We start from the raw sequence: 13,251 nt of genomic DNA, 5'->3' as shown, positions 1-13,251 counted from the left end.
GAAGTTTTAAAAGTAGGCTAACACATAGTATTGCAAATAATGTATTTCTGAAAAGAAACATGAGCATACACAGCATCTTACCTGTACAGTAGGAACATCTGTAAATGCCTTAATAAAATCATCCTCATCCACAGCTCCAGCTCCTCCTTCTTTAGAGGAACCTACATAAATGTAAAATAATGTTAAACAGTCAATAATATACGTTAAGGTTTTCAAACTGACATAAGCATCTTTCACAATACCTATTTTCAAATATTTAATATAACTTACAAAAATCCTGAACATTCATCATATGTAAAATTGCAAGACCTTGAGCTCTGATTTCGCCATGAATAAGAAAAAAGTTGAACTTTTTTTTTTCAAAAATGAACAATTCTGAGCAGTTTCCAATTTGACAAAGTTAATGGTTTCATTTTATTATTTTTATTTTTGTCTTTAATTGGAAACATGTTTAGCACAACAATCGTCTAGTAGCTTTTTGCATAGAATTCTGAGACCTGCATCCTGATAATAGAAATGTTCCCAAAAAAAGCATAGAATTTCAAATTATTTACCAAAGCAAGAGTTATATCATTAAATGGAATTCCTCAGGATGAATTTTCACCTTAACACATGTGCCACAAGCCATCAACCCTGGAAGTTTGGGGGTCTTTTTTTTTTTTTAATCTTGCATAGTAGCCCTACACAATTAATTTACTTTGTGCTTCTCAGTATTCTCATGAGGAGCTAAGAAGTGTGAGGTGCATGTCTCTGTCTCAAATCTCCAAGAACTTCAACAAAGAAAGCAAGGACACAGTGAAGGTAATGTTGTGTTGGAGCAAAATGTGAACTCCACTGATTGGCGGCCTCCTTCTCAGAGCGCTCATCCCCATGGGTGTTCCACAGTGGGGCTCCGGGATTGTATCACCTGGAGGAAGCTCCCAAGAACCTTCCAGACACATTACTAAAAAACTATCATACCAAAAATGTTTCCTCTCCAAAAGCTTCCATGACAGCTATGCAAGTAGTAGAGCAGTTACTTCTGTGCAAGGTAAATGATGGAACTATTCTCACATAACAGGCAAAGATGCCCCAAATACCAAGCAAAAGGATCAGGGAAGAATACTAACAGGTAACCTGCTGGTTTCACACTGGCAAATGGTTGCCAAATTTCATTAAAATCTTGGGTAGAAACCAAGTCAACTCTAAAAAAGAAAATAATTTGAAAACAGTGTCCAGATTTCACTTTCTTGCAAATACTAGGGTTACCAAGAAAGCCCTTTTTTAAAGGAATGAACTCAAGTTTGTTATCAAATCAAAGAACAAGGTCATCAGATCTAGGCTGTGCTACAAGCCTAAAACTCCAAGTACAAGTTAAGGCATGGCAGAATCCTTAAGTACCTTCAATAATCGAATCAGGAAGATAATATGACAAGACAGGTAAACTGCATGGAGATTATCAGTCCAGGAGAACATTTCCTCCTTGAGAGGTGAAAAAAAAACCCCCACAAAACAGCAAATGAGAACTCAGGAACAAGGGTCTTGTCTCAACTCTTTCAGAGTGAGGCCAACAGGATAGATGGCAGAATGTCCTCCCTAACTTGCAGAGCACAGCTGAAATGGAGGTATCAGGCAGAGAAAGATGACATATTTTAGTAACTACAGAACAAATAAAAAACATAAGGAAAAAGCAGTTAAAGCTGAGTGGTCAACTAAAAAAAAAGCTAGGACTTCTTGACAAATGAAACTCTTGGTGGCTGCACTCTTCAAAAATGTTTCACTGTTTACAGTCCCTGATCTCCTACTTATAGTGCAGGGAATTACATCTGCTGTGTTTGTATACTTGTGCAGTTTGGAAACATGAGGGTCCACTACCACTACAAATTTGATGGCAAACTTCTTAGTTCTCAAGGCTTATATGCAGAACAAGATCTCTCACATGCCTTTGTGGCTGCTTAATGTAAAAGCATTAAGTGATATCTAGCAAAATTTGGACATGGTGCCTGCAGTATGATACAGGAACATCTAAGAAATTTTGACAGCCTAAGCTCAAGGATGTTGTAAAGAGGTGCTATACATGACACACTTCTGCATGTGTATCTCCAATACCATCATAATTGCCAATGGCAGCCAGAAGGGAAAGAAGAAATTATAACTGCCTATTTCTTCTCCCCCCGACAGTAGAGGGAGCACGTCCTTCCACAAAGAGAATGAGTACCTGACTGCCTAAGAAAAGGAAGAGGGAAAGATCCCATTTACACTCAGAACACACCCTTCTGCCACACAAACTTGTACAGCTCCTAAAAGGAAGGATGCCCTGGTCAGAGCAGAATTTTGTAGAAAGACACTTTGAGAAGAAAGAATTTGGCACAGGGGCACCATGCTAAACTAGGTGGTACAAACAGCCGCCTGGACACTGAATTCATAACCTCATCTGTCCCTCCCAAAATACTCTGACATTTAAGAAAGTCTCATAGTACTGAAATAATCACAATCAATATGCAGTAGTCAGGAAAAGTAAATGGAAAAGAAAGCTTGAGTAGCCAGGTTACCTGATTTTTAAAGGTTAAAATATGGTTTTCACATGGTTAAAGAACTCACCCTTTTTTAAAATGTTCAAAATTATAAACAGTTCATAAAAAGTTTGTCCTTATCATCAAAATTGTTTTAGTCAAAGCTAACTCACTGCATTAGTCACAAAACAGTAAACCCCTATGAAGTTCGTACTACCTGTTTCTTTACAACCTGATAAAATATAAAGACTATAGTGATCCTGTGACATTAGAGGCAAAAAACCCCTGCACTTAACAGTTTATACAAGTCCTGTATTATTATTCAGCTACACAAATACCCAAACACTACTGTTAAATTGGGGGGGGAGGGGGGGAGGGGGAGAAGGTATTTTGCATTCCCATTGATTACTTACCAATTTTCTGCCAAGAGAATAAACTTACAGAAATCAAACATTAAAAATTGACACATGCAGCCATGAACATAAAAACCATAGAAAATGTTTGGATTTCAAGTATTCATAGTGCACTCCTGTACACTACAAAGTAGACATTAAAAGGGGATGAAGTTGCCGTTGCTAAGTATGTAGATGTTGTCATCTTTAGTCTGCCTTAAAGTATCGCTTTTAAAATCAGAAAATAGATACATAACAAAATAGATACATAATAGATTTTCTAGCACCTTAACATCATCCAGTAATGCATCTTGAGGAATAAGAGAACATTCTTTATCTAAGGAATAACAATTTTTTACTTTAAATAGAGAAGGAAGAAGGACAGAGTACTATTTAAAATCCATTTGGCATAGTCCAGGCACACGGCATTTCCCACCTTCCCTAGTCTCAACAACTAGTTCACTTCTACAGAGCACTTTTCTTTGAAATTAATACTCCCAGAAAATTGTTACCTCTTTGCCTGGTGATAAAAAAAAGGTTATGTGGTTTTTTTTGGCAGGTGACACTTATTTAAAGTTATCTCTAAAAGCACATTCACTTCTATTTCACTAATCTTTCTCCTCCTCTACTGCATGATCACATATGCGTACCAAAATAAAGTGTGAAGTAGCTGTCTTCTCTTAATATTGTATACAAGTCAAGAGTCTATTCTGCATGAGGAGGAAAAATATTGTTCAACCTTTCCCTTCCCTTCCCTTCCTGATCTCTTGGTAGGTATGTTTACCAATTCACTCAGTCAGTGTTTCTGAAGAGACTAACTAAAAAATGACAGAACTCAACCCGTGGTTTCCCAGTTCAGGGGAAAGTCTTTTACTATGCTAACAAGGTACATAATAGTCACAGACATGTAGATGCCTTCAAAGAACTTCTCATGCTTGTAAGGCTTGACTCTCCTTCAGAAGAAGCCACAGCAGAGCTTTACAAAATTCTCATTTCAGTACTGCCTACAGACTCAAAATTGACATATCTGACAGCGCACAAATATTTTGACAAGCTGTTTTGTTGTTGTTGCTGCTTACCTTCTCAGACCAAGCTGCAATTATAAATTTCTTAGAAGTATCTCTCTCAAGTGTTAATGCCTTCCACTGAATAATGCATGTCCTTAACCTTAGCCATAGAATACGTAATCCTTTGACCAAGTACAGACAAGTTCAACTACTGCATTCATAATGGCAAGGACACTATAAACAATTCTAAGGGACTGTAACCCCACTGCATCTTTAAGTGCTCAGCAGATAAGTAAAATCCAGAGCCTCATCAACTGGCTTCTTCTTAAGTGAGTGCAATTTACATTACCCTACCTTTGGACTCAGCCCATTAAATCCAGCTGGGCCTCCCTCAGCTGAGACCCAGAAGAGAAATGCATCTGAAGGAGAGGGAGAACAATCCACATAAGACATTTATCTACATTATTTGTTAAGTTTTCATTCATAACCTTCACTTATTCTTGTCCTTCAAACACCCTGGTTAGACAGACTCAGAGAGATACCTGCAAGCCTAAGTTACACTTCAGGAAGCTGGCAAGAATCTACCGAACACAACAAACAGACTTGATATAGAAGTTTTTTAAACTTAAGCTCAATGAGTCTGGGGATGGAGGCAAAGGAAACAAACCCCTTACTTCCTGCAGACTTCTAAGAGATGACATCTTCATAAGTTAAATTTAAGGATTTCTAACATTTTGTGAGACCCTAGGAGTCTTTTTTTTTTTTTTGAAGAAAGTTTTTTGCAGTCACAAGGCTGTGAGTTCAGCAATGTGAATAGCTCAACACCAGAAAGACTACTGTATGGAAGCGAAGAAATTACCCAGTCTTTTACAGAATCAGTTTTCTCACCCAAGAATTAATTCCTGCAGTTGAGTTCTTCCCTTCTTCTGACTGAAACATTTGAAATCTTTCCATCATATCACAACAACTTTGGACTGCTCACTTGCTCTACCACCTTGATGCTCTCCCCGCTAGTATCTACAAAGCTGTGCATGATGGGATGACAAAACAACGGGACAACACTATATGGGAGAAGAAGGATATCATGAGAGTGATACCGGACTGGTATTTTTGTTTTGAAACAAAAAAAAATGTTTAATCAAAGCATGTTTAACTGTTTAATAAAGCATACAAATACTGATCTAAAAATTAAAAAATGCTCAACTTGTATATGGGAGCCACTCTATACTAGTCTGATTCAGCTTTTTCTGCTTCTGTGGGTCTTTTGACTAAAATTTCAGAAAAAAAAAATTCCCTGTGAGAGAAGGGAATTTCAAAACCTGTACAGAAACTTAGGAGTAACACAAACTCTAAACCTTTGTTTCACTTTCTGTTCTTAAATGCTTTTCTCAACACAGTTCCCTATAAAAAAAAAAACTATTTTCTGATACAACACGCGTCACAAATTAAGTGTTAGTAAACTTTGAAAAGGGTACTGTTATACAAATGTCTTTTATCCCTCAGAATTCTCTAATTGTACACAGTAACAGCATCTTACTGAGCAACACATCTATAGTAAGATGATGTGGATAACAATTTTTTTCTGAAAGAAACAAAAAAACCAAACCCTAAAGTTATACCCACATCTCAACTAATTCAAAAGCTTCACTTCTTATCTACCAGACACTGAAGCAGAAGTAAAAGATGCAGATCATTCCAGATCTTAAAAAAAAAAAAAAAAAAGAAGTACTGTTACCCCTTTGGTTTTGTAGGATAATAAACAATCAGCTGTAAATTAGGAACTGACAGCAGCTTCAGCTCAGCATAGGATAAGCGGACAGAATAAGCTCAAGTACTTACTCAGCTTTTTGTGTAATAGGTTGACCAGCAACTCCCACTCACTCCTACTGACCTCCCTCATTCTAGCACTAGTGCAGCTGAATAGTAAATCACAACAGGGAGGGGCTAAACTGAGAATAAAATAAACTGGCCAAGAAGAATGGTTTCAATGAGGCAAATCCCCTGGCCTGCTTCACTATGGGGCCATATAAACACTGAGCTAGCACAATCCAATGGATGACCTGGGATACAAATGAGTCAGTGGAGATAGGGAAGGAAATGACTCCAGACAGCTTAAATCAGTACAGCTGCTGAAAGCCTAAGTATAGCTGAAGGGAGTAGAGCAATACTCAAACAAAATGAACTCAAGCAAGGACAAGTGCAAAGGCAACTTAGTGGAACAGACAGCCTATCTCACTAAACACAAGGCGGGGGGGGGGGGGGAATCTAAGTGTTGATACAAAAAAAAAAAGGCAAATACACCCACACAAGCTACAAATAAATCAATAGATTACAGCAACCAATTTTTGGAATCCCTATTAACGACAAAGACACAAAATCTAATTGTTTGTGAACAGAGTTCTTTAGCATGGTACTTGCAATGGACAGAGACAGTGCTCAATAACCAAGTTCTGTTCACAGTCCTAGTGGACAGATCTTGCAAAGGTCATATTTAATTCTTTCTTTGAATATACATTCTGCTGTTTATTACTCTCTGAAACTAGGATTTTTCCTGAATCTTCTGTAGCTCTCAGATAGTCTTTGCAAAATCTACTTATTTATCCTTCGATTAGCTCTTATTACTATTTGATAAAACTGACAGCTTACTTTTAAAATCATACCTGTTGGGGGGCAGGGGGAGAGAGGAAGTTACCAGTGCTTCATGATCTGAATTACCACCTCTGAAATAGCAAAGGTGAATTTTAAGATGATGATTCTGATAAAGCCCTGTGTACAGACTGAATTTCAGTGGCTCAGTCAGGCACCTCTCTATCTTTCCAGGTATCGTAAGATTACTTCTGCAGTTAATACAACAGCCCAGAATAACATTTTCTTATGCACTGTTTACAATTCTGCTTCTGGAAAGCATGAACCAAATGTTTGGAAAAAGGAGCTGAAGATTGAGCATCTCTGAAAATTCCCTTCATGTTTTAAATTATTGGGTCATCTAAAGCAATTTGATATACTGTATACACGCACCTTGACATACTTACAGAATACAGGAAACTGGTAGTCTTACCTCAATTCTGTCAATGTTCTAAATGTTCTTATTTCCATGTTTCAAAGACTGATCTTTGGATTTTAATTGAAAAACTTGAATTAAAAACTCCCATAAGACAGACAAAAGAACTATTCTTCAGTCTCAAATATCTGGATAAAGCACGAAGGTGTTCTTTCATCAGGTGACTAAGAGTCACTGAGTATAGATGCCTTCAGCTTGCCTGCTTAAGTTAGGAAAACATTTGAGAACAACAAAGAAGTAGCACTTGCTTTAATAGAAACCACTTTGATCAACATTAGACAAGGTGGATTTTTTTGTAAACAAGGCAGATTTACTTGTACATAGTTACACTGGTAAATCCTCTTGGATGGATATAATTAGACTAATTTAAATAAAATTACATTAGTGTAATAGCTTGTACCAATTTCTACTCACAGCATAAATTGGATCAGCCAATGCATAATTCTCCTGGTGTAACTGTTAGCATCACTTACTGGCTTCGCTATACAAGTTAAGAAACAGATCACACTGCTAATTGACACAGCTCTGCTAATAAAACTTAAGGGAAGACCAAACCATGAAAAGCTGTAGTGATCTTAGTTTAGACAAAAATTTTAATCAGCAGAAATCCAGGTGCCTTGTCTCTGTTTTCAGAGGAAAAAACCCAATTGCATCTGGAAACAAACAACTCCTCACCCTCAAAAACCTCTCTCTTATTGTAAACTTGTCTATATTCCTAGTGCTTTTGCAAGCACACGCTTTGCCTACCAGAGAAACCTCACAAATAAAACATAGGAAACCATTGGGAGATTATATTACTGGGTAGCTCAAAACATCTGTCTGATGGTAGTTATTACCTGCAGAGAGAGGAGAGAGGAGGGCAGAGAGGAACAGCAGAAGGAACATGTACTAGTCTCTTAAGTCACTGCAGTTCATGATTTATTAACTTAAGCTAAAATGCCTTTGACTTAAGCTGAACTGCCTTTGACAAAGTCACTGGGCAGACAATTAGGATCCATAAACCTATTCAGTTGTTCCAACACAAGTCACCGGAGTTTTCTGAAATAATTTTCAGAAATAAAAAATAGTTTTAAATCATCAGATACAACACTAAACCCAAAAAAGCCCCTTTTTTTTTTTTTGGCAAAACCTTAACTGACAAAGCCTTCATGTTGTTTTAAACCAGCTTAGAAGACAATTCAAGTTATAACCAAGTGACTTAGAGCAGAAAAGCCTTTGCTAGGAAGCCCACTTTAAGGAAACTGACAGATGAATTCTGTCATGTTCAGCCCCAGTGACTGACATTCATTCTGAACTGACTTGTCCACCTCAGCTCCTCCAATGCCAAAAGTCATTGTCCCTGAGGCACCCAGAAAGTCATTCAAGCTGAAACAGCTGCACAAATTGAACAAAATCGCAAAATACCTTCAAATACCTTCATAATACCTTCTATTCCTTACTTTATCTGCCTACATTAGAAACTTGGTGGACACAGTTAGAGAACTTCCCCGGAGATCCCACCCATATCGCACCTGGTTCATTAAAACATTCCTCCAGCATGCCAGAGACATTGCACATGGACAGAAGTTTCCACCCAGCAAGTGAGTGTGCTGTCTCTGAGGACTGAGATGCTAAGCAGATCTCTCCATACAATTACTCACCCCAGGAAAGAAGAGGAGCAGGAGGGACAAGAAGAAATTAGGAGTAAGCTATGCTTACAAGGAAAAAGATGGTGGAAGGTGTTTAACTATTAGGATAGTACATCTCAATCCTTGAGGTGTGCCACATTAGTCAGGAGCAAATACAGGATGCGTGTACTAAGATGAAGCACAAAATAATTCTTACGTGGACCGAAGAGACTGAAGATCACTGCATCAGCATGCATACCTTAAAATCTGGAGCTGCTCTTGAGCATGAAAATTCCTTTGGAATTGTGTATTGAAAATTACATTCTCTGAGAAATTTAGTCAGTAGTATTTGAAGCTGATTCCTAATCCTGAATGCACAGTTTCAACACCTTTAGCTTCAATTCCTATGCAGCACAGTTTCACAGGTATAAAAGATTAATAATATATCTTATACCTCTGAAAATACCGCCTCTTATTTTCACAGACATGCTATGGAGATCAATTCAATTCACAAGCATTTGTGAAGCACACAGAAAATATGACAACTATACAACAAAGAAATTGATAGTGTTTTACTTAGTACAAGGTTTGGACACCATACATTAGATAAGACCAAACCCTGGGTGTGGAGAAAAACAAGCAGTTCCATAAGCAGCAAGAATACAGATACCTGATTTCTTTCAGGCTTATCTCACCATTGATTAATTTCTGTTTCTACTCAACTGGAAGCTCATACAGTCATCTTTTGACTCATGCACAATGTTCATGTTCACACAGTAACCTTTCAAAGCACTCATGTATTTCTTTTCTCTATTGGCACTGATTTTTCACAAACACTTAAAACAACACACATTTAAGACTCTAGATCATTCGTCCATTTTCCACAGGTAAGCTTTAAAATTATGCTAATTTTATGAGCATGACAGCATTAGTCTTATTTTCAGTTTTTAATATCACTTTCTAATAACCTAATATTTGCATTTTACTTTAATTTGTTCCTAGTTTTACACCTGGATAGGGAAAATTGCACTAATTATTTTACATTACAGAAATTACTGAGAACAACCAGGAACACAAACAGTTCATTTGTATCACCTATAATTTGTGTCGCAAAACAGACTGGTTTGGGATACTGTGATTTTTTGGAATTGTTGTGGTGTAGTAGTTTCAGAAAAATACCATTTTCATTACTGTTATCAGTTCTCTACAACTATGTGTTCTTTTCTGAAACAATTTAAACAGATACTGTATTAAGAACAATTAGAACTACCATTGCCTGTCATTACAAGCTACACAATCACAGTGTTTACATGTTTTAGACAACACATTTTTATCTTTTACTTCTAAAAGTTCACTAGTGCAAGACAGAAGGTCAAAGTGATTTGATTTTAATGTATTGTGTTTCTCTTATATTTTTAAGAACACTTCATTTATTTGTTGCAAGTAATATTTGCACCTTTGATGAGAATTCTCTACTCAAATTATAAAAATAATTTGCATCTTACGCTTCTACTTTCCCTGCTTCTCTATTTGAGAGCATATATAATTGTTCAAAGAACTGAAACAGTTTTTTTTTAAGACACTTCTCCTCCCCCCCAGCCCTACAAAGAGGAATCACACCTGCTACTTTGCAAAGCAGCAATACAGGAATGTTTTGGAATGGTTGTCTTTGCTTACTCTGTAACACAGCCACAGTCCATAAGGACTCAAAGTGGTAGGGTCAGCTGATTTCAGCCCAGCTTCCTCCTCCCTCCTTCCTCTTTTTCCTTCTGAATTCACCCATATGAAAATATAAACACATTGCTTCCCCTTCTTACTGCTTGAAAAACAATCAGTATTCAATGTTAGCAAACTAAACAAACGGTGGGTTGTCTTCCTTATTCTCATCACTGCCTGGTACTACCGTTATCACTAGTAGGACATTTGGGACTACAACACAGGGTGGAGATGTCAAAAGAAGGTTACAGAATGTGGTGAGCTCTTATCTCCAGACCTCTTAATTTCTGCTCCACTCTCTTCCTATTTTATCCATTTGTAAGCTGTCTTTTAGGCTACGAGCCTTTTGAGAGAAGACTATCAGATACAGTATCATGCTTATATCAACATAATAAATCCTACAATCTAATTGAAGCTTCTAGAAATTAGTGCAAAACAAACAAAAGTAGTATGAACTATCTGTCAACTGTCCTTAGGTGACGCACAGAAAACAGAGAGACTAATGAACAGTGATTAGGAATACATATATATATACATTTTTTCTCCAAAGGCATATGTATAGGTATGTGTACATATATATATTTATAATTTATCATGTTTATTTATTTTCATTCAGATTCCTCATTAAGGTTGATTTTCCAATCCACCTGCTGAGGCTAGCTGCAAAGGAAAGTATCTGTTAGAGGAATGGAAACCCCAGTGACTGGACAAGCATTTATAATGGCCAGGGAAACAGACCACTGACCATGTGCAAGGAAACCCTCTCCTGAAGTGCCATTCAGGGGAGTAAACAAGAACATCAACAAAATCCAACAACTCTCAGAGAACCTGGAAAGTTCCACTTCCCTGAATTCTGGGTTAGGTTAAAATAGCAGCAGTTCACAATTGCAGGATTGCAACCCAGCAATTCCATAGGCAAGGATCTCTCAGGAATGAAAATAATTCACATTCACTGTGGGGACAAGGAAGCAAACAGGTATGCTGTAAGAAATCTTTTGATTCAGACTCTGATACCCAAGGCTGATCTCAAAGGCTGCTCAGAAAGACAAAAAGGCTGATTTCAGCTGAGATCTTGCAGAAAAATGCTTGAATTTCACAACAACCTGGAAACCAAAAAAGGAAGAAAGTGCCACAGAATGTCAGGGATGCTCTGCTGACCAAGATTATCTCAAAGTAGTTTTATGTCATACAAAGGGCCAATATAGAATAATGGAAAAAAAAAAATCCTAGTTTATTTTACATGACAGATACAGCACTTTGGAAATCACTTAATGAGGACTAAACAAATAATAGAGGAAAGACTCCTAAACTTATTTTTGGCAGAACTCAAAAGTTTAAAAAAAAAAAAAAAAAAAAAAAACAAAAACCAAAAACCAAACCACAAAACCAACAAGCTTGGGCATTTATTACTATGAAGCTTTTTTGGTGCAAGTAAACACAGAACTGTCTTCATGAGTCTGAAGACAATCGATACAGCAAGCACAAGTTCACCCTGTTTCAAGTCCATTCACTAACAATTTGTATTTACAGTTCCACAATTATTGAAGCCCTTTCAACAAAAATGTTTAACTACAGTATGTAGTTTTAATGAGGTTAACTTCACCTGGCTAAGATTTCAGAAGGCAAATATCCATTTTTCAGTACCACATTTGTTTTAGGCAGAGGAGCCTTTCCTACTTTGTTTCCTACTAAAGCCTCTAAACACTTTGAAACGTCTTCTGCTAGGAAACAGGCAAAAGAAGCAAATCAGTGCCATTTTAATACTTCTTAGCAAAGAGTTGTATTGCTACTACTGAGAAGGAAAAAAAAAAAGCATTATGCTGATAGAACACACTATAGACAGATACACAAACTAAACTTAAATTTCCTGAAGTTGAGAATAGCTTCCTACAGTTAAGCACATGTTCCTGTAGTTAAGAAAAACATGTATGGTGTTATTATAGTTCTCACAGCCTTCTTTTGCCAAAACTGTTTACTTGGTTCATCCAAGTTTTCCAGTTACTTGATTTCTACCTAAAAGGAGATAGTTTTAATGTTTTTTTGAGCAATCATCAAACTTTAGCATGCCTTCTTTTAACTTTAAGAATTAAGACCATCCTAAAACTGAGGGTTATTTCAAATAATGCCAGCATCAAACCTCAAACTGGCACAGTTGCAGTCTTCATTGAGGACCAGATCCTTCGAACACTTTAAGAGAAGAAGGCAACATCACAATTTTTATGTTTGAGAAAAAAATGCTTCTTGCATGTACACTTTTTTTTTTAACAGAAAAAAAAAAACCCTCTATGTCCTTGGGGTTTCATTTCATATTCTTCACACTTGGCATCAACAACATTCTTACTCCAAAATATCTTTTTAAACAGCAGTTACAATAATTCTGACATTTGAATTACCATCCCCTTTGCTGTTTTGTCACTGGATGATTCATCATAAAGCAACATAGGTTGTTTCAAAAAGTGTAACATCCTTATTAGTGTTAAAAGGCCAATACACTATAGATTTAAAAAAGCCAACGAACCATAGGTAAAAATACATGATGCAGTATCTTCCCACTGAAGACAACTGCAAAAAGTAGAAAGTCCACCTTGTTTCAAATTACAACATCAAGAATGATGTTCCAGCCCTACAGAGCTTCTAATAAAACATACAACAGAAAGTTAATACCAACTATGGTCTTGATTGGGTTTCATCAGCAAGCTTTTCTTCCAAATGTCACATGGCTCTATTAAAGTATCACATTCCTACATTTAATCCATTTTAAACACTACTGACTTAAACTGACATTTTGGGAAAAGAAAGGAGGCCAGTTGTCTTGTTGAGGTACAGACTGAAGTTTCCTACCAACATCTAGACTACATAAAGCTTCTGAATAGTATACAAGCGAACAATTCCCTGTAAGACTTGGAACAGGGAACTCACATTTGCAAGAGAACCTGCCAAAGCCCTGTAAAAGATCTTGAACAGCACAGGGACAAG

General features: G+C 36.9%; 1 protein-coding gene across 25 annotated transcripts in view; it reads right to left on the bottom strand.

Annotated features, from left to right (window-relative positions):
- Window positions 1-13,251, bottom strand: part of CLASP2 (cytoplasmic linker associated protein 2) — a 153,004-nt gene that overhangs the window by 77,164 nt on the left and 62,589 nt on the right. For all 25 annotated transcript variants that reach the window (XR_012672581.1, XM_075143120.1, XM_075143125.1 and 22 more), the window contains one exon: window positions 82-161. Coding sequence is in view for 24 of the 25 variants with exons in the window: in XM_075143120.1 (XP_074999221.1) it covers window positions 82-161 (80 nt within the window). In the remaining variant the exon portion in view is untranslated. The remainder of the gene's footprint in view (window positions 1-81; window positions 162-13,251) is intronic.

This window comes from Calonectris borealis, chromosome 2 (assembly GCF_964195595.1).
Source record: "Calonectris borealis chromosome 2, bCalBor7.hap1.2, whole genome shotgun sequence".
In the NCBI taxonomy this organism is placed as follows: Eukaryota; Metazoa; Chordata; class Aves; order Procellariiformes; family Procellariidae; genus Calonectris; species Calonectris borealis.
This window is presented reverse-complemented; position numbering and strand designations above follow the sequence as displayed.